This window comes from Theobroma cacao, chromosome 6, assembly GCF_000208745.1.
Source record: "Theobroma cacao cultivar B97-61/B2 chromosome 6, Criollo_cocoa_genome_V2, whole genome shotgun sequence".
In the NCBI taxonomy this organism is placed as follows: domain Eukaryota; kingdom Viridiplantae; phylum Streptophyta; class Magnoliopsida; order Malvales; family Malvaceae; genus Theobroma; species Theobroma cacao.
The window spans coordinates 22,076,903-22,099,382 of NC_030855.1; the positions used below are offsets into that span (position 1 = coordinate 22,076,903).

Sequence of the window (22,480 nt, forward strand, 5' to 3'; positions counted from 1 at the left end):
CTTTAATGTGATTACATTATAATCTTATATTACAGTAGTATGTTGCAAAATAAATATTGTAATATAATTTAATTAGACACATTATAAAAAATATGCTCTCACTTTTCTTGTACTAAATGTTATCTTAGTGTAATGAAAATCTTAGATAATATAAATGGAAAAAAAGAAAAAAAAACTTAAAAGAAGAAAATCTAAAAAAATTTTGCATTGTTACTTGTATGTAGTATTTCTAGCATAGAACGATTTGACCAAAACACCCTTGACTTGACAAAAATGGAAATTTCCCGGTTCAGTATAAAGAGTCCTGGGAAAACCAGAGAGAGCAGGAGAAAAAGAGAAAAAGAAAGGGCGGGAGGGTTTTGATTTTTGATCCGTTTAATCAAAACTTTTTCCCTTCCCCTCTCCTCTCTCTCCCCAAGATGGACAGCCACGTGGGGCCCACCACCGCCACCGCCACCGCCACCGCTGGCCCCACCCCGAACTCTCCGCCGCGTGATCTTCTTGATTTCATTCCCGTCGGATCCCCAGAGGAGGAGATTACATCGCCGCCGTCCGAAGAGGATCACGACCGCGACCATTACCATTACCACGAGCACGGTCAAGATCAGGATCAGAATCAGAGTCACGACAACTCGTCGGCGACTGGTGTCCTTACTGAGGATCTTAAAAACAAGATCATTAAGCAGGCAAGAGGCACAAAATCTTTCTCTCTCGCGTTGTTGGAATTAAAACCCTAGAATATGCCCTGCCTCTTTTATTTTTATATTTTCCCTTTTTTCGTTTTTATTTTCTTTTAGATGAACTTTGCTACTACGTTGGCTTCCATCTCATTTCTCATATTTTCGATTTGTACTTTGTAGGTGGAATACTACTTTAGCGATGTAAATTTGCCGACGGATAAGTATATGATGAGTTTGATTAAGAAAAACAAAGACGGTTTTGGTAAGTGCATAAACTTCTCGCTTGGTTTGATTTTTTTTTTTCATTTCTTTAAGTTGTAGCACTAAGAATTTAACATGCTTATTCCATCTGCACTATGTGTTGGAGGCTGATTTCGCTTTGAGAATATAATAAAATCTGTATTTTAACATTTTAGTTGAACTAAAATGTTTTGATTTGTAGCGTCACTGTATATAGTATTTCAGAATGTGAACTGGGATTCAGTTTGTTAGTAATTTATGGGATGAACGTATGATGTATAAGAATTAGTTTGGAAGGATGAGTTGGAGAAATAACAACTATTCATAGGTATGTCAAATTGACAAATTATTTAAGATTAATTAATAATTATGGTTGTGGTTTTGTGTAAAAAACTGAAACATCAGTTTTCCTCAAGCAATTAAAAGGGCTAGTTGATCATATATTTCCTGTACAAGTGACATGGGAACGGCTTAATTACTGTGTCCAAATTTCTCGCTTTTACTTATCTTGACAGTATTTTTGTTTGTTCAATTGGAAGAAAACTGCAGTGTCTTCTCTTTGCCTTATATTTTTCTCTCGTGTTTTCTCTTTCATTTTTTTGTGAGGAATTCAGTATATAATATATTGCACTTTTGAAATTTTTGTAGAAGGAAGCTAAACTGATGAGCACAGTATTAGATTAGGCTGGAACCGATCACAAGCATGCTTCTATAAAACCATCTTCCTTGTTATGTGACATATGAAGAAGAGATTGTTGATATCCTTGCTGTCCTTTTCTTCAAAAGCTATAGATTTCTAAGCTTTCAATGTGTGCTCTTTTGTTATGCTTGTCTAGGAAGAGCCGAAACCTTATAAATTGATTAATTAATCTGAAAATATATCTAACTGGTACAGAAAATATCTTTATACTTTCTTTAAAAGAAAAGATCCCATCTGGAACTTTTTTTTATTTAACAAGCAATAAATCTAGAGAGATTCTCTTGAATAGAGATGATGAAGGTGATGAAGTACAGCAGGTACTTATGACAGGTCTCAGCCTCAATGTTTTCCTGGTGTGGCCAATTTGTGCTGTGCCGAACTTCTGAGGTTGGTTTGACCAAATGAATGGACAACTTACTGCTCTCTGATTCATTCTCTATTCTTATAACTCCAATTTGACATCTCTCAATAAGTGATAGTTACGAAAATTGTCAATAGACCAACTATTTTGAGCTTAAACCCCTGTTTTCTGTTCTTTTGTATTTGATTCTGGTAATAAGTTTTAAAAATGAGATTTATTTGTCAATTCCTTGTTAGTGTTGCAAAATGGATATACACAGTATTCACTTCATTAATGTGTGTCTCATTTTCTCATTCCACCTTGCTGCTTTACTTGGAAAGTGAAGTGAAATATTTTATTTGTTTTTAATGAAGATCCTTTTTTGTTGTAAGTTAATATATAAATTTGCCAACGATAGTTGCATCCACTTGGAAGTGATTGTGTCTGCTTTCAACATTGTCCTGCCTGTGCATATGTACTCTGTTTATGAATGTTTGTTTTATGGATAATTCCAGTGATCAGTCGAAAATTATGTAAGTTCGAGAATAGGGTAACCCCCTTCATTTTCTAGCATTATTGTATGACTACTGTTATTATTTGAGGCCTTGTTCACTTGATTATTAATAGAGGGTTAATTGCCTTCATTTTTCAAATAGAATATCTATTTTTATTACCTTGATATCTTGTTATTAACAAATATAAGGTTTTTATTTTTTCTTGCAGTTCCTATTTCAGTTATTGCTTCTTTTAGGAAAATGAAAAAACTCACCAGAAATTATCCATCAATAATTACTGCACTCAAAGAGTCTTCCCTACTTGTATGTTTCTAGACTCTCACTCCTTATACAGATTGCTTTTTTTTCTTATGGATATAATGCTGAAATCTCAATTCCAAGAAACTTAGAAGGTTCTGTTTTTTTCTGGCATGTAATTTCTAGTTTTATCAAAACCTCTCAGGTTGTGAGTTCTGATGAGAAGAAGGTGAAGCGCAAAAATCCTCTGCCATTCATTGAGGTCAGGGATCCAAAGGTATTTATTTTATGGAACTTGATGGCTTCACTCTTATTTTCATTTGTTTAATTTTGTGGCATCTAATCTGTGGATCCTAGTTATTCACTGTTTTGGTAGAAAATCTTCCAGAGGATCATTCAGTGGAAAACATTAGGAGGATATTTGGTGAAGTTGGACAGTAAGCTTTTTATTTTTTTTAAAATAATGGTCATTCTTTCATCTTGCTGTTGCCTATGAGGTTTATACTTCTCTCATTTAGATGATTGTAGATTTCTTTCTGAAATTTCAGCATAAAGAACATATCCATTTATGATCCTCATGCTGTGGAAGAATCAAAGAAAAAGGGTAGGGCAGATATTTTGATCAGTAGTAAGGTAAGAAAACTGGTTTTAACTTTGCAGATACTATGTTGTGAATTCATTTGCAGCCCTTTTCCCTTCTTTTTATCTGCTCAATTCTTTGTTATAATAACCTCATCAGCAGTCGTATTGAGATGACATTCTTTCTTGGATATTGAATAAAGCATTGAAGTAAATAACTAATGAACAGCATTTTGTGTTATTTGTGGTTCGTTGGTTATAAATCAGTGGCATATTAGTTTGCATTTTTATTATGGAACTTGATCAAGTTTTATTGGTAAAATTTATGATATTTAACTTCTGTTTCTTTGAGTTTTGTGTAGATTGTGAGCAGGACATGACTTTCTTTACAATAGCTATGTACTGAAAATTTCTACCTATATTCCTTTTGTGTGAAAACCCCTTGAGTTTGTAACATAAGTGTTGTTAATGCTTTTAAGGAGCCTTTCTGAAATGGATTAGACAAAAAGATTCTTAATTCTAGTTAAAAGTTTAGACAGGAGGGAATTATGGGAATATGTATGGTTTATGGTGAAAATCAAATTTATAGGAGTTTAGGTGGGCTATAACTGGTTGACTGGGCAAACTGTAAGCTTAATGATTATTTTTCTGGTGTGCACTTTTAGACTTTTAGGCTTAGGTTAAGCTGCCCCTGAACAATACTTGGTAAAAGATGTGTAAACTACAAGTATAAAACCCTGTTGAGTATATTTGGGTTTATGTGATTTTTGAAGTTTGTTTTGATGCAGAATAGTTATCTTGCTTGTTCACTGGTTGTAAAATTACTGTCTTTACATGTTTTTAACCTGGTTTATGATCTGCTTAATTTCCTGGTTTTGGGATCTAGATACATGCTCTGGTGGAGTATGAGACTGTCGAGGCTGCTGAAAAAGCTGTAAGTGTCAAGGAAGTCTTCAATCTACTGTAACTGATATCATAATTAATCGATTAATTGATTTTGAGCACTTCTCTGGTTATTGGATAGGTGGCTACTTTGAATGATGAACAGGACTGGAGAAATGGCATGCGGGTTAAGCTTCTTAAGCGAGTGGTATTACTTCTTGCTTACTTAACTTCTCTAACTTAGGAATAAACTCGTATAATGTTAGTTCCCCTGTTACAGAGCAAGTATGGACAGCGAAGACAAGCTTGGAGGGGATCTGATCCTGAAAAGAACAGCACTGGTCGAGCATCTGATCAAACAGGAGATGAAGAGAATAATACATCAAGCGAGCATCATGAAGATATACCTGATGAGGAGGTAGGCTCTACGTTCTTTTATGGTAGTGTAAGTGTATCAAATTGCTCAACTGTTTTTGTTACATAGATTATTGATCATAGATACAGTCATGGAACTTAAAGAAAGAAAAGAGTAATGATAACAAGAGCAACAAATATTAGATAAGAAGGAAGAGGTTGTTTATCTTTTAAATTATTTCTTCGCTGCTGCATTTGAGGATGGGGAGCATTTATCCAAGGATAAGAATGGACATCGATTTAGAAATAGAGGACGTGCAAGGAGACAGAAACATCGTGGTACCAATGGACTAGGTATTGAAATAATCACAGCTCATGCTTTTGCAATATGTTGCTTCTTTCCCTATTTGACTAGAATTCATTATGTATCGTAGGCCATGGATCTACATCTGCTCATGCCATTGAACCATCAAAGCCACCCCCTGGCCCAAGAATGCCTGATGGAACCAGGGGATTCACAATGGGACGTGGACGACCTCTTGATTCTAAGCAGAGCTAAGTTAATTTGTGTCTGCGTTTGGTGTAATCTTGCATTTTGTGCTGTTTATTGTGCTTTGTACAGATGTGGGAGTTGGAAGCGGGTTTTCCAACTTGCTTTTAAGTTTGAAGGGCGAAGTGTAAAATCCAATGGATATGGTGTTAGTTTTATCTTTTGAAACTGGCATTACAACGATGTAATACGCGGCCTAATGGCTTGCGTTTTGGGTTATGTTTATACAAATTCTATTGGGTAGTTGAAATGTTTCTTCTGACAATTTTTTACTTGTCTCACACGTTAACTCTTGCCTTCTCCTGAAAGCTTTTTGGTTCTCAAAATGCCTAGGGATTCTAGTGCCAAAATTTGAAACCTCTTTAACGTTGAATTTTGGGGTGGGGATGACTGTTTCATTTTATACAATGAGAACAAAAGCTTTATCTGTTGCTGTGTAATTTAAAATTAAGTGAGTCCCAATATATATATATATATACACGTAAACAAAAAATCATTCAACAAAAAGACTAGGAAAGGGAACTCAATTCAACATTATTCATACATCTTTTGGTTGCTTCATGCCTCTATGAGGAACTGTTTGTAAACCTTATGCCTAATTTTTTTTATTTAATAAATTATCTTCTCTTTTTTTGGTCCCAAAGGACAATATTAATTTATTTATAAAATTATGCAATATTTCTTTGGTTATTTCAAATTCAAAATTTTTCTTAATTCATTAATTACCAAAACTTTTTACCTTTTGAATATTTCAAAATGTTTCTAATTACAAAATTTGGGCTTGGTTGTGTCCTTTTTGGGTCAAATCTATCATATATTATCAAACGATATCCAATATTAATCCAGCCCACTTGAAATCCACAGATTTTTTAATGCCCCCTTCACGGTCTCAATGGGCGCGTCCCTTACGAAACCCAGACGGCCTTCCAAATCTCAACGTTTCTTCCGACTTCCGGTATTTTCAAAGTTTCCTTTTTTTTTTTTTATTTGGTTTTGTTTTGGAACAAAAACAGCCCCCGGCTTTCCTCGCAACAACCATTTTCAGTTCGTCACTCGAAATCTCGAAATTATCGTTGTGGAATGGCCCCCGATATCTCCATCAAATGAATTTTTGATCTTATTTGTTGTTTTTGTTCTAAACAGTCATGCGATTCCATTCCTTGTCTCTGAATCTACAGTATTTCTCTTCTTCGGGACTCCTTCCATCCCCAAAACGACACAGCTCTGTCCCCGTTTTATCTCGCCTCGGGTTCCTGTCCTCTTCTCGGCTTCGCGGTGCTGCTGCTTCCAGTTTCTACTCGCCTCTCAAGTTACAGTTAAAACGATCAGAAAATGTACGGAAGCGAAGGAGACGATCTCGACACGACGTCGTTCAAGTTAACGCTACCGATGATGTAAGTAACAACATTGTTGTTCTTTGTCTAATTTTAATAATTTCCAATATGGTTTCTGAAATGCATTTTGTTGTTTTTTTTGAAGGACTCGGCGGGAATTTCTTCGTTTGATGACTGGGTGGTTGACGATTCGGTGGCAGCGTATATGTTTTCTTCATCAAGTGATGGGGAAGATAGCGATGGGGAAATTTTATTAAACCCTTTGACTGAGGTGGATTTGCCACCTGTGAGAGTCTCGACTGATGATGCCATAACCATGACTACCCATCGGCTTGCTTTGATTGGAAGAGGCCAAAGAAGACACAGGCAAGTTTGCTGCTCTATTAGTAATTTGCCGACTCACGGGGCTTCCAATAGTTGTATTTGGTTGAATGAAAATTAATTAATTATTGGCAGTCTTCATGAATTCATGTTCTTTTCAAGGCTTTTGTTGATATATTGCTCAAAACAATCGCAGGATATATCTTGGGCTGTTAATCAACTTGGCTCTTGTAATCTTCCTGACAGTGGTTCTTTTATTTGTGGATTGGTGCGGATGGAAAATTGTCAGGCTACCCTTGGCCCCATTCTACTTGACCTCCCCATTTTTCATATCTTTGATTTTGGCGGCATGTGCAGGTTATGTTTGTGTCCCGTTGCTTAAAGGTCTTAAGTTCCTCCAAATAATTAGGAAAGAAGGACCTGCTAGACATTCCAGAAAGAAGAGAACCCCAACGATGGGTGGACTGTTTTTTATTCCAGCTGGTATATCTGTTGCGAAATTCGTAACTGGTTTTTCTTCTATTGAAGTTTCTGCTGCCACAGCGGCAACCTTAGCATTTGCTGCAATTGGGCTACTTGATGACGTCTTAAGTTTCATCAAGCAACAAAACAGTGGCTTATCTCCGTGGTTAAGACTATTTTTGGAGGTAGCTCTTTCTTTAATTGTATATGCTTTGTCCTTGTCATTTTAGGAGCTCACTGTTGCCCCAGTTATTGGACTAATTTGAACTATTTGTCATTACAGGCAACTGTAGGGATTTGGTTTTCATTTTGGTTGGATGCTGCAAGTTTATCCTCACCCTATGGCATGTATATCTTCTTGTAACTAATCTGATCAACATTTATATGATGGTAACTCACATATCTATTCTTATGCCGTAAAAATCATGACAAAATACCAACTTTCCTTAACTTTCCATTTGAAAAATTTAGGCTTTTTCGATATTATTGAAGTTCTTTGACAGAAAAGCATGTTAGATAATCCATTCTTTTTTATATCTTAGATAATAAGCTTTTTTCTTTCTTATTGTACTCCAGACAATTTTGAAAACGCAGATAACACTTTGAAGAAGAATATCATTATAGGAACTATTTGGGAGAATTGTAGCACTTGGGTTAATGAATATCGATGTGAGTATGTTAGTGAGGGAAGCTGGAACTTAATGAAAAGAGGAAATACTAGCTACTTAAATAGAATAAATTGGCAACGTCAGTTCACTCGTCCTTTATTGACTTCCTATTTGACACTGGAACACAGTTTTTAAATATATGGATACCCATCTTTCTTGTCAATCAACCCCTTGGTCTTTAATGAATGCTTGCCTGATTAATAAAACTGCCACTTGGTCTTTCACATTTCTTCTCCCGTTGCTTCAATTCCCACTTTTGTCTACCGTTTAAAGATTATACTGGTTGTTATTATCTTTTTTGCCCAAATGATAATTTTGGTTTTCACTCAGATCGTTTTATAACATTTTCATGCAGGAAAATGTTGGTTCCTCTACCTCCACCAATGGGCATCATTTACTTGGGAAAATATTACCTATTGTTGACTTCATTTTGTTTTGTTTCCATGGGAAATGGGGTTAACTTAACAGATGGTCTTGATGGTCTGGCTGGAGGAACTGCTGCATTAGCTTTCATTGGAATGTCAATTGCAGTGCTTCCAGTATGCCCTGGTTAGTATATATTTCTTTTGAACAAGCAATATAATTAGTTGGAGGAAAGGTGGGAAGTTTTCTCTATTCTCTGGAATGTCACATAGCTTTGTAGATCCCACATGCATTTTTGTTGTGTGTTTCCTGTTATATTTGATTCGGGAAAGTAGTTGTTTGATTTGTAGAAAATGCCAAAAATATGTGGGACAGTGAAATGTTGGTCAGATTTCGAGTTCTTTATCTTTGACAGGAAGATGCTGTTATTTTGGGAAACTATTTGTTGTCACTCCTTGTATTCTTACGTAAGTTTTTTATCTGCATAAATCCATTAATTCTCTAACTTATTTGTGTTTGAAGACCAATATTTAAGTATTTTTCTTCAAAACTTCAGATTTAATCCCCTTAAATGAGAAGACAATTTATATGATTGCACTTTCCAGTTACATCATCTGGATGACATGTGGAAGACAGTATTTTAAAGCTTACTGTTGGAAATTTTTTGCAGTTTTTTCACCTCTTCGATTGCTTTTCCATCTTATCATAACATTAAAATGTTATTGTTGCAATGGCCAGTTAATCCATCTTAGTGAAACACTAAAATATGATTATAATGTTGAAAGTTGTGATTGTGAATCTTCTTTGATGCTATTTTAAGTATGACAATGCTGTCATTTACTGCATTCTTTTTCAACACTAAATGAGTTAATGTAAATTTTCTATCCCAATTAGAACTTGCTATATTTGGAGCATCAATGGCGGGGGCCTGTGTTGGTTTTCTTTTGCACAACCGGTATAAAGCATCTGTTTTTATGGGTGATACTGGATCCTTGGCCCTTGGTGGTGCATTAGCTGCAATGGCTGCTTGTACCGGAATGTTCTTTCCCTTATTCATTTCATCAGGTTTCTTTGTTTTGGAAGCATCATCGGTTGTTTTGCAGGTATGCTATGTCAGTTATATGTCTTATTCTCCTGCAATTTTGGTGGAAAACTACCAAATGCAAATGTATCAACGTTTTCATCATGATGTGTTACGTTCAGTCACTTCTTGTAATAATCAATCAATAATGAGTATTTCTTCCATCTACGTTTTATTAAGTTGGCCTCAGTTACCCTCTTAACATTTACCTAATGGTTGCCCATGCTTTTGTTTTCCTTTGATTCTGAGTCATAAATAAGATATTTACATAAAGTAGTTTGGGTTTATCTGATCATCTTTCCAAGTTTGCATATGATAAAAGTGTTCTTTAGACTGCATGTCATTTTCTCTGGCATTATAACTGACACTGTATATTTGTTAGGTGTTATACTTCAAGACAACAAAGCACTTGCGAGGAAGTGGGCGCCGCCTGTTTAGAATGGCACCTTTTCATCATCATCTGGAATTATTGGGGCTCAAAGAACCAATGATTGTTGCTGTTGCATACATTGTATCCTGTGTGTTGGCCTTATTAGCTGGTTATATAGGACTTATATCGGCATAACATCTGCAATCATTTTTACTCACCCCCAATTTATTTCCTTAGTTAAAGTCATAAAATATTCATTTCCTCTTCTTTCTGAATCTATTATTTAAAATTTTCACCCTTCACACATTTAGCCTTTACAAAATTGGAAGAGAAAATGTACCCACATACAACTTCTGTATGCATTTTTTGACCTGGAGAACTGATTGTAACATGAGCCTATAAGACAAAACACAGCAGTTTATTTACCTTGGATGAATGACAGTTATACTTTCAGAAGTTCTTTGGTTGTACTTGAGGTCATCCTCTAATTAAATGCAAGATATGATATAGTATAGATGTCTTTGCATTTTCCTTATCATTCTCAAAACTCTTGCTAGGATCAGCACTACTCATGGGGAGGTTTTTGTTATATTTCCTTTTGTAGATTGTATAATATCACTCAAGCTCATTACGGAGAAATGTTAATGTGCCTACTTATGGGCCCTAACAATGGCAGGAGAATCCTGAATACCACCATCTACATCATGACAACTCCTATCATGCTTAAATTAGATATTGAATGTAATTTTTTTAATATGTCCTTTTAGGTAAATTTGTATATTATGTCATTTATTTCATATGAGATATTAATTCTTTGAAGCACTAAACATCATTGATCTTTATATGCATATGCTCTAGATTATTATCCTTGTAAATATGGAATATCAGCCTTGAAATATTTTTTAGCCCAGAAAAAAAAACCTTTAGAATTTTCCTAAAGACAGAAGGAAAAGAATAAAGAAATGAGACCCATCAACAAATTGTTATACTGAAGGTAATTTCTGAAAAGCTATTCTGAGTCAGCTTCAACAGTTTAACACAAATCAAAGGGACCAATCAGTAAATTCAACATTGTTCCACCTTCATTCTAAAACCCTAATCCACCTTTTGTGTAATAGGTAATTAACCTAACCTAATTTTGAGCTCCCTTTTCTTTAGGGTTCACCGCGGATTGTTACTGCAAATAGAAAGTAGAGAAAGAGCCTTCCGAAACACTAGCTCTCTCATACTCTTCGTCTATCAGCCATGCTGAGCTATCCTTCCTAATCCATCCCAAATTTCACTTCTTTCTGCAACGTCTTATTTTTCCAGAGCTTAAATAATCATGCTTATTTCTACCTCTATGTAATTTTGATTCAATGCTTCAAAAGCTGGCTTATAATTGTTAATTATGTGTTGTAATTGATTGGATAAATTCTGGTGATGTGTGGGAAAAATGTATTGAATCTAAAGTTGGTTGATTTGTGAGGTGGGTTCCTACAGTCTAGGAGAAAAACTAGGGAACCCAAGGAAGAAAATTCGACACTTGGACCTGCTGTCAGAGAGGGAGAACATGTTTTCGGTGTCGCCCACATTTTTGCATCATTTAATGACACTTTCATTGTAAGTATACCAAATAGCAATTTGGGTTCTTTCAGTAGTTTCTGAATCCATGTCTTAATCGAATTGTCGTTTTGTTTGAAATGCAGCATGTGACTGATCTGTCTGGAAGAGAAACCATGGTTCGTATAACTGGTAAGAATTCCCTCCCTTTTTGAGGTTTAATTAATGTAGTCTCATTAAATCTGCCATTGGAATGTAGTATAAGGTATCCACATCGTTTACACTTTGTTAAAACAGGTGGAATGAAAGTGAAAGCTGATAGAGACGAGTCATCACCATATGCTGCCATGCTTGCTGCGCAGGATGTTTCTCAAAGATGCAAGGTTATTATCTTTTTCTGACTTTCATCAGTAACTCAATATTGGCATGTTGCTCCTAGTTTACTATTGCTTCTTTCATATATATATATATATTTATGTAAATGATGTGAAAAACCATGACTGTCAAACTATTTTCCTTTTATCTTCTTTTGTTTTAATTCTGGCTTAAATCACCTTAACTTAACATACTGTTGTCAAAGTTGTTCATTATTTCCTTGTTTTTTGCTGTTGCAAAATACATTCTTAATTTTGTTGTTTTGAACCAGGAACTAGGCATTACTGCTCTTCATATTAAGCTCCGAGCTACCGGTGGTAACAAGACTAAAACACCTGGTCCAGGTGCCCAGTCTGCTCTTCGTGCACTTGCTCGTTGTGGGATGAAAATTGGTCGTATTGGTAAGCTTCATATTAATTTTTGCAAAGCCTTATTGGCTCATCATACAGACTTCTGTACGGTTTTCCTACCTGTATCCCTTTGTGTCCTTTGAACTATTTCAAATAAACTCTTTTCAAATTGAAATACAACAAATAAAAACAGTGTCATAGTTGTTAGTTCTGTATGGCTTATCCGATGCTTGTTTCAAAGCAATTGATTAATACCAAAAACCATTTGTTGATAAATATTGCTTTTTTAGCAGATTACAGTTTGAATCTGCATTCTGCCATGGATTCACCAAGTTGTCTCGTACCCATTTTTAAGTGGGCATCAGTAGAGTTGCTTTCAGGATACGGTTTAATTTACTCATTAAAATCACGTGGCCCCTTTTTTATGCTCAGCTGCTTAGGTCTACCATTGATTTTCATTTTCATTACTTTCAACTGCTTACCTGTGCACTTCCTCATTGTTTTCCATTTCCATAGCCCTCTGCTCTGCTCCTCTTGGGGAATTCATTTAATCCATACATGCTCCTAATTTGTCATGAAATAAGCTAATATATCTCAAGGTACATGATGTTTTCACTGTTCTAATGTGTCAAACGGTATTGACATTTCAAGAATCCTTGTCTATTTTTTGATCCATTTCAAGGTTTTAACACCCCTATCTTCCTTCATTTGGTAAAGCTTTCTTCATGAGTGCTGTAAGCGGTGTAATATTTGGTATCTCTACATTTTATTTTACAGAGGATGCTACACCCATTCCAACAGACGGTACTCGCAGAGAGGGAGGTAGAAGAGGACGAAGGCTGTAAGCTTTTGCAGATTTGATTCAATGGGTTATGAGTGGGGTAATTATTCCTAAAAACTCTAGCTCAATCTGCTTGACAGTTTCGAAACTGATTGGTAGTCTTTTTTGTTTGAAGATAAACCTATATCATGAATTACTTGTAAAGACAAGTCATTGAGACTACCTGCAATCTACTGAAATTTGTAGATGAAAACATTTTGTTTTACATTCCATTCCACGTCTGTGAAAACTGCAGCTGTCTTGCTTTTCAATGACAATGACTATAGGGCCATGCATTTGCCATAATCTTTACATCTCTGAACGTTCTTGCCATCAGCAATTAAGTGCCAGGCTCTGGACCAATCACTAAAATGTCGAGTAAAAATGGCTCTTCCTGCCGGTTTAGGGGAAGCTATCTCCATGGGTTTTCCTCGTTTTTACCCCAAAAATTGCATTTGCCAGACGCAATGGGGGACCTTTGCTATTCAAAATTATAAACTTTCATTCTAAATGTGTTGTATAACTTGTAAGAGTCGTGTGGGCTTTGCTTGATATCTCAACTTTTTAAGTAAAATCGTTTGGTGTTTCGAATAACAAATATTTTTTACCCAATGCAAATCCTTCCTTTGTAACCAATGCAGCTATCAGTCTATCACAACCATCTTTTTACCATTGAACAAACTCAATCAAATTAAAATGAAATCAACAAGAAAAACAATGACGAATCTCTGGAAAATAACACAAACAACAATTTCATGACTCAACAGCTTGTTTCAATCGAAAACCTCTTGTAAAGTTAAAGAAGCAATAAGCTACAAAATCATCTTTATCGAGTTTTTCCTCCTCTTGCAGCAAAGAAGAAAAAGAAACCATTAACAATCCCATTTTTATTATAAATTTTCTTTTAGAAGCACCCACAGCTTGAAAACTTGAAAAAAAAAAAAAATGACGATTATTTGAATTATCTGGGGCTAGAGACATGATTTGGATGAGAAGGAGAGGGAGTTCCAAGGATGAATGAGGGAATTTGAGTGTGTTGGCGATCAGTTGATGGAGAAACAGAGAAAGGAAATGGGCAACTAGATTTGCTTATTAACATGGGAGTTTGGGGAGGAAAGAATAATTTTTGGAGAAGGAGAAGGGAGGTCGAAAGACGAGAGACGGAATACATGTGAGAGAAAGAGAGGAGACTCCGTATTGAATTCTTACCTTCCACTTTTATATTTTTTTACCTTTTAAACGAGAAAAAAAGTAGAATTTTTTTTTCAAAAATATATTTACATGCTTCCCAAAATGGAAATCTTACGTTGAGCTACGTAAATGCAGAGTGTTATAACCCTTTTCCCTACTTGCTGGAGTAGGATACGGCATGGCAGTAGGTTGAGCTGCATTTTTATCTAATGTTCCCGAAGGGACATCGGTTGACCCATAGAGCTATATGAAAATGGGGCACTTATAGGCTGAGCCATATAGCCATATATAGGTTAGATGGAGAAACGGAGAATGAAATACAATAATATTAGGAGAAGGAGAAGGAGAAGGAGGTCGAAAGGGGCTAGACGAAATTGGGTTTCACCGGCGGCTGTCGACGGAGATAATATATCGTCGATGTTTGTGAAGACACGCGGGAGATGAGTTAATTTGACAAATGAGAGACAAAGAGTATTAAGCATAGAGTCTTTATTTTTTTCGAAATATTTAAACTCATTTATTTAAAAAAAAAATTATATTTTACTGATTTTAAACATGAAAAAAATGTTTGAAAAACTTTATCATAAAATATTTTCATGGTTTTGGAATGGAGTCTAATCCTACGCTGAGCTTTTACATAAACCTTACCTATCCCCTTGCCTGCTGGTGTATGAGATAGCATAGCAATAGATTGAGCCATATAGCTATATAAAAAAATGGGGCAGTTTGGGTAGTCGAGTGTATCACACGTTGGGTTTATGTAATTTAAGGATTTATTTAGTAACCGAAAAATAATTTATCAAAAAAAAAAATTTATTTGTAAAATATTTTACAGAAAAATTTAATGTTTTTAGTTGTTTGAATAAATTGTCGAAAATATTTTTTGTTATTTGAATCATTTTATGAAAAGTATTTTTCATCATAGTAGACCTATTTAAGTGTTAAAATAATAAATAGGAGTTTATTGCAAAACAATATTGCTATTTAATTTTCACTAATTTTAGATCAAAATTAAGAATAAAAATGAAAATTGATAAAATCAATAATGATATTTCCCAAACTATTTAACAACATATCTGTAATGAAAATAAATTTTAATTTTTAAAACAAATTCTATCTAATCACTTTTTTATCATAATTATAAAAATATAAATATTCATAAATTGTGTAAGATATTCAAAACTTATATTTATAAATATGTATTAATTAAAGACAATAATTGAAATATTTTTTATTATAATTATTAGTAAGATTTTCTCCATTTATAAATAAAAAATTTAATTGTATTAAATGGCTTCATTAAAATAATATTTTTTAATTTTAATAGTATTGTATAATTTAAATATTAATATATTAAATTAATTATTTTATAGTTAGATATAAATATTTTTATTTTTTAATATTTTAAATTAAATATTAATATTCATTAAACTTATACTTATAAACTTAATATAAAAGTGTTTTTATTATTTTCTAAAAAATATCTTACGCCTTTCAAGGGCGTAAGACATTTCCGTAATTAATCTTGTTGACTAGTAAAATGTTTTACATTTAGAATTAATTTTTCATCTGTCAAATAAATATAAGTCTTGAAAACGTTTTTGAAAAAATATTTTACTGTAAAACAAACGGATCCTAAGTAAGACTAGATTTTTCATTTATCCAATAAAATGATTTTCACATTCCCAATGATGTTGTTTTAATCTCAAGTCATCACTCATTAATCTTAGATAAAGATTTAACCAAACAATTTTCAAATTAAAATATCTTACAATGAAAAAAATACCTAAAATATATCTCAATGACAACTATTTTTTTTTTATTTTTCAATTATTTTGAATAAACTATTTTATTTATTTCAAAAATATTAAAAAAAATACATATTGAGTCAAAGATTTTTTAAGCATCCCTCGTTTTGGACATTGATTTTTCATTGAAGGGGTAACAATTCAATCCAGTGGTTGATTTACATTATGATTTTATACTGTCATTTTACTTGCCCATCTTACATCACAACTCAAATTCAAGATCTCAAAAGTTCTTCTTAAAAGAATAACATACCCCAATATTTAAAAAATATTTATTTCTTAACTAGTTTACATGATTATTTTAAAGGGCAAAAACTCAATGAAAAGAATAGTAAAGCTTAAATTGCAAGCTTAATCAAGTTTTATGTGTAATTGTCACATATTTTATATCATTAAAAAATGAGATAGATTTTGAGTTTATAAATAAGATTTTTTTTCACTTAATAGATAATTTTCTTTTGTATTGATATCAAAACTTATTTAATTTTTCACAAACATGAGACTTTTCATGGGAAATATTAAAATTAAAATAAATCCGAATTTAAATAAATATGATTAATAAACATATCTTTCATATTAAAAATCTGTAACCTTGCCTAACGGGGATGCCGAAGCCTCTTATTCGAAGCTCTTGCAAAGATGGTGCCTGGCGCTATGTGTCCCACACCTAACCCATCATTTTTAAGATTAAGACCACAACTTGGAAGTTAGGCTATTCCCTCGCTGCCCTAGCTAATTCATCAGGTCCTGCCTAAAGGTAAGTGTGGAAATATTAGTAGCTGATACGTATATGATTAAAAAGGGAAAACTCCAACTTGCGCTTTTTAGTAGCTCATCGAAAATTTCATGCATAAGCTTGGCACAAGTAAAAAAAAAAAAAAAACCCAGAACCTTCAACTTTCAGATGAGAACATGGAAAAGCCGATTTTCTATTTTCTTCTTTCAGGAAAAGGGGGAAAAAGAAGAAACCCTTCTACTTTGTCTTAATCGAAATACGCTGACTATGCCACTTCACCTCCCACCTTTTTCCAGCTGGACCGCTATTCCCCTTCATCCGCCGTCCTATTTATCCACCCCACAAACCTCCCTATCCTCTTCTCCTCCCCCGTAGGTGCTTCCCTTGTTCTCTCTTCCTCCCCGCCTCCGCTGGTCCAGTCTCTCCGTACAAAGTAAAGTAAAATGTGTAAAACCGCATTTTACATGAAGCTCGTTGGGTTGTGCTTCAGTCACCAGACACTCTTTAATTGAAAATTCAAACCCATAAACCTCTCTCTTTCTCCTTTGACTACCACTTCCCTTCTTCACCCTCTATTTAAACCCTTCTTGCTCCATCAATTTCCTCTCAAACAGAAACTTTAAAAAGAAAAAGAAAAATGACTTCTTTTCTATCCTTTCTTTCTTCTTTAACTCCATATTTGGTCACCTTTTTCGTTCTTGTACTTTTTTTGGAACAGATCTCTTACTTGCGAAAGAAACGAAATGCCCCTGGTCCAAACATCGTCCTTCCCTTCTTGGGCAACGCAATCTCATTGATCAGAAAGCCGACAAGATTCTGGGAGCTTCAAGCTGAGTTGGCAGCTTCCGTTGGATTTTCCGTTAATTATGTCGTCGGCAGATTCATCGTCTTTATCCGAAGCACTGAACTCTCTCACCTTATCTTCGCCAACGTCCGACCCGATGCTTTTTTACTTGTAGGACATCCTTTTGGTAAAAAACTCTTTGGCGAACATAACTTGATCTATATGTTCGGACAGGATCACAAAGATCTCCGCCGTCAGATCGCTCCTAACTTCACTCCCAGAGCACTGTCAACCTACACCACGTTGCAGCAGATCATCATTCTCAAACACTTAAAATTATGGGAGCGTCTTTCCTCGGAATCGCCGGTGGAGCCGATTTCTCTCCGCCTTTTAGCTCGCGAGATGAATCTAGAAACCTCTCAAACCGTTTTCGTTGGCAGGTATTTGTCTCGTGAATCTCGTGAGAAATTCAGGGACGATTATAATCTTTTCAACACTGGTTTAATGAAGCTCCCGTTTGATCTCCCCGGTTTCGCGTTCCGAAACGCCAGGCTGGCAGTTGAGCGATTGGTCAAAACCCTTACTGATTGCGCTGCTCAAAGTAAAGAGAGAATGCTCCAAGGAGACGAGCCTTCTTGTTTAATCGATTATTGGATGCAAGAAACCGTTAGAGAAATCACAGAGTCAAAAGCGGCGCCGCCTCGCACCGCCGACGAAGAAATCGGCAGTTACCTCTTCGACTTCCTCTTCGCCGCACAAGATGCCTCCACGTCATCGCTTCTCTGGGCGGTGACGCTCCTCGACTCGCACCCCGATGTTCTTCGAAAAGTTCGGGAGGAAGTTTCGAGGATATGGTCGCCGGAATCGGATGTTTTAATAAGCGCCGAGCAAGTGAGGGAAATGAAGTACACGCAAGCGGTGGCGCGTGAGGTGGTGAGATATCGAGCGCCAGCGACGTTAGTGCCGCACATTGCGATAGAGGACTTCCCGTTGACCGGGTCGTACACGATTCCGAAGGGCACGATTGTTTTCCCATCGGTTTATGAGTCGTCATTCCAAGGGTTTACGGAGGCTGACCGGTTCGAACCGGAGCGGTTCTCGGAGGAGAGGCAAGAGGACGTGATTTTCAAGCGGAACTACCTGGCGTTCGGGGCTGGACCACACCAGTGTGTGGGCCAAAGGTACGCCTTGAATCATCTGGTTCTGTTCATTGCCATGTTCGCCACGTTGCTCGATTTCAAGAGGCACCGGACTGACGGCTGTGATGAAATCATGTATTGTCCTACCATTTGTCCGAAAGACGGGTGCAAGGTTTTCCTCTCTCGGCGGTGCGCACGCTATCCTAATCTCTCTATTAATTGACCAAAATGCCCTTCTTTTATTCCCTTGTTCTCTTTTCTCCGTGGCTTGGTGCTCTGCTGGGGTTGTCGTTGTTTCCCACGTTCTTCAAGGGGTGGAACAGTCAAACGTTGTTCTCGTTAATGATTCTTTGTGTGTGTGGGGTACGTGTATAGAGAAGTTGATGAACGCTTCAGATATATTCTTTAAAAAAAAAAAAATTGTGTTGGAGACATTGATTGGGGGCTAATTGGGTTGGTGTTTGTTTTAGGCGTCAAATAAAAATGTACTTCAAAACTTCAATCAGATTGTCCTTTGTATCTCACTGTTACATTGTTTCATAGAATTTGATTCTATTTTCAATTAATCATGGTTTGAGTACTAAGTGAAGAGAGTGAGTTAAGATAAGCGGTTCATAGCAATATGTTTAATTCGAGTCATTTGGATGGATGCGTAAAAAAAGATATATTTAAAATAATTAAATGTACTAACTACTATAAAGGATAACCCTACTTAAAAAACATATTAATAACAACAAATTTATGCGTCATAGGTTTGGTTGGAAATTGACAACTCAAATAATTGAGGCATGTGATCATTATCTTTAAATAGAAAATATTTGGAAAAAACAATCCCTAACCTTCTTGGTTAGAAATTAATTCATCTATTGCATCATTGTTATGAGGCAAATTTCATATTGGCTTTGAAAATTTTTGCCTAACAATTCAACGGGACGGCGGCATCATAGCAAAGTTAATTAGCTAATGTTGCGTCATTACTCATTGCTCGTTTAAGCTGTGGGACTTTTGTGAGTTTCAACTTGTTTGTGCATTAACTTTTGAATTTGTTTCACATTGTGTTTTGAAATGTAGCTAAATATGGCATTCCAAACTTACTTTTAAGGTCTCAATCGGAGTCTCTCAAGTTTCAACCGCAATGATAACGATAAGTCTTGTTTATTTTCGCTATCCAACACTCAAAAAATCATGGAAAACAAAAGAAAATAATTGAAGGTGTTGTACTATAAATTTTATGTACCATACGTTTTAAAAGGTGAAAAAGTATTATCTTTGGCGTGCTTTCTTTGGAATTGTGTCATGCATTGTCACATAGTACATGTTCAATTATCTGTGATTTCATTGTTGACAACGAAGGCCAACACGCATACCATTATAGCAAATAATACTAGTATTTAATTATAAATATTAATACCAAATATCAAAAAACACAAAAATAGAAAAAAAAAAAAAAAAGGCAACAAGAGGTCAAATATGCCCAAGGCGCGGCACTGTTTCTACCCTTTCACTTCATTCATTGAAGGGAAGTTATTGGGAGGCTGAGCCAGTAGTACTTGACCTATAATTATAGACAGAATGTTTGAATTAAAATATACTTAGCATCTCCCTTCGAGTAAAAGCATATCAAGTATATGCGCTTGTGTCCACCACCATTCTTTCTTTTCTCTCTTGAGTACTCTTAAAAATTTTAGAATCAAAATAGCAATAAAAGGAGAAAAAAAATGACAGGTGCCCCTTTCAATCATTTAGTTGTAATAAAATGGAAAATGACAGGCATCCTAAAAATTATCCCTTCATTTGGTCCAAACTCCAAACGGATGCATAGACCACAGCATTTTACTTTTTTATTTGTTGGTTACCAAGCAAAACATTGTCAGCTCAACCAACAATCAACAATAACGGCTACCTGGACCTGCCTAAGTTCCTGGTCCAAACTCGTACCTATATGGAGATTCACATTTGGCAAATGGCACTTGAACCAAAGCCAAAAATTGCAGCCAATGGGTCAAAAAAGTCATAATTGTGTCTGAAAAGATTGGGTTGAATGGCTAATCTAAGATTTGATGCATGTATGACGCATTGAGAGCGCAGATGTTCCCTGGGAGAAGAGCTGTTTCAGTAGTGGAATTTTCCAACTACCCCAAGTCTTTAAGAAAGAAGATAACTTTGGAACCTGCTAGTGTTATGCTGTTGGTTTTTTTTTTTTTTCATTTGTGCTTTGACCGAAAATAATTAATGTTCTGAACATTTTGGCCCACTTAAATTCTTCAGGCAGAGCTGCAAAATGAGGCATTCTGTCAGAAGCTCATGGGCTCCGTCACGTTTGAGCAGATGCAGGAGAATCCAAGAAAACTGAAAGAAAAAAACACGCTACTCCTACAACATACAACGTGGCAGAATGTGTTAGCAAATCAAAACCAAAATCATCTACATGGAATTGTGCATGGTCAACCGTATATGGCGGGGAACCCAATCACTATTCACAAGCTGACATATATGCCTCATGCGTACCCCGTTGCAGGCAGGGGACCAAAAAGTTTTGAATTATTTTTTAAGCTTTCCTAATTAATATAAACCTAATACTGGGCACAACTCAAAAGTTTCGAACTGCCACTCTGTTTAGGGTAGTCTAACTGTCTTTATACTCAAACTCATTCCCTAATGCTTATCAGGTACGGCCAAATGGTAGCTGTCCATGTGTATATTCAAAATCCATTTAAGATAAAATAAATAATATTTTTTATTATACCAAAACACCTACATTTGCCCGGCATTTTGTGTTTGCTAATTATTTAAAACAAAGTAAAAATATGTGAACGTGATATTGCTTTTTGATTAAGTTATTAATCAAGATATATATTTATAGGCATAGCACCTAATTTAGCTTCATATCCTCTCAAAGTTTATTATCGGGTTTTTTAATTCTTTCCTTAAGAGAAGAATTTTGTGCATTTGGAGTTACAATTATAATTTAAAATCTAATTAGGATCTTCCATAATCATATAGGAGTATTAGTTGAAGTGAACCTTACTTTTTAGTATTATTCTCTTGTAACTTAACATTCATCTTCATAATCAAATTTTTTTTTATTTGTAAAAAAATTAGCATGACATCACATTATTCATATCATAGGAATATAATATTATTTGCTGACGTTAGAAATGACTTTGATTCAACATCTTGTTTTTGTTTCTTAATTTGGGAAAAATTAGAATTTGACCGTCTTTTTGGTATAAACTAATATACTTCCACCAACAACAAACCTTGCATTTTCCTTCTTTCTCCTTGTGGTGACTATGCTCTTGGCTTCTTGACACCTTATTCGACATTTCGATGAGACAGAAAGAAGTAGCCGTCCTAGGAAGATTTTGACAGTAAAAAGGATGATTTATATGCATGAATGTGACAATTTCACCTGCGTGTCAATGTGGGTCTATTAATTATCCTTTTCTTGTTCTCAACGCCAATCGAATGGAAGATGGACCTTTCTCTAAAAGTATTTCTCCTACATCGGTCCATTGCGTAAGTTAGTTCAATTTCTTTTTTTATTTGAAAGACAAAAGGTAAAAGATGGAAAAGGTCGACAAAAGATGTACGCCGTATATTTGAAAAGTGATCGACATTTTTAGTAATAATAAGTGTGGGATATAATTTTATAATTTTAATATATAGTAAACTTTGAACAATGACATAAAATATAATGAAGAAGAGAGAAAGCAGCCTAGCAAACGTGGTTATTGATTTTGCCTTCTATGTTGCTTCCCTTTTTTTTAATTTTTAAATGAAGGGTTTCATTTCTTTTTGATTCAACACATGTAATCTTCTCCTGTTTTATAGCACATTTGGTCGTATCTCTCGTTTCTCTGCCCCCTGATTCGTCATACAGGCTGCAAATAAACAATTGAATGGAAGACAGATACGTAATATAGTAATAACTTCTAGCATATCTTTGAAAATATAAATCGACTAAAACAACACAAGTTATCTTTGGGACAGCCACGTGAGAAGAAAGAGACAGACATGAAAACTATGGAGGGCAGTGGATTGAGTCTGCCTTTCCCA

General features: G+C 35.2%; 3 protein-coding genes and 1 pseudogene across 4 annotated transcripts; all 4 read left to right on the plus strand.

The window, feature by feature from the left end:
• LOC18596514 (la-related protein 6A) lies at window positions 302-5,342 on the plus strand. Its single transcript, XM_018123939.1, has 11 exons — window positions 302-686; window positions 861-942; window positions 2,684-2,778; window positions 2,918-2,989; window positions 3,070-3,149; window positions 3,261-3,345; window positions 4,178-4,225; window positions 4,316-4,381; window positions 4,454-4,591; window positions 4,788-4,881; window positions 4,962-5,342. The coding sequence occupies exons 1-11, from the start codon at window positions 420-422 to the stop codon at window positions 5,084-5,086; spliced, it is 1,152 nt and encodes a 383-aa protein (XP_017979428.1). The 5' UTR covers window positions 302-419; the 3' UTR covers window positions 5,087-5,342.
• Window positions 5,952-10,190, plus strand: LOC18596515 (phospho-N-acetylmuramoyl-pentapeptide-transferase homolog). Of its 2 annotated transcripts, XR_001928553.1 has the most exons (8): window positions 5,952-6,471; window positions 6,557-6,777; window positions 6,929-7,379; window positions 7,478-7,542; window positions 8,218-8,411; window positions 8,641-8,692; window positions 9,120-9,328; window positions 9,689-10,190. XR_001928553.1 is itself a non-coding variant. In XM_018123768.1 (7 exons), exons 1-7 carry the CDS (start codon window positions 6,223-6,225, stop codon window positions 9,869-9,871), a joined length of 1,572 nt encoding a protein of 523 aa, XP_017979257.1. In that variant the 5' UTR covers window positions 5,962-6,222; the 3' UTR covers window positions 9,872-10,190. The 2 variants fall into 2 exon arrangements, 1 of the variants encoding a protein (XP_017979257.1); XM_018123768.1 differs by lacking the exon at window positions 8,641-8,692 and having other exon boundaries at window positions 5,962-6,471.
• LOC108662456 lies at window positions 11,099-13,069 on the plus strand (annotated as a pseudogene).
• LOC18596516 (cytochrome P450 710A1) lies at window positions 16,664-18,987 on the plus strand. Its single transcript, XM_007025041.2, has one exon. The coding sequence runs from the start codon at window positions 17,136-17,138 to the stop codon at window positions 18,642-18,644; it is 1,509 nt and encodes a 502-aa protein (XP_007025103.2). The 5' UTR covers window positions 16,664-17,135; the 3' UTR covers window positions 18,645-18,987.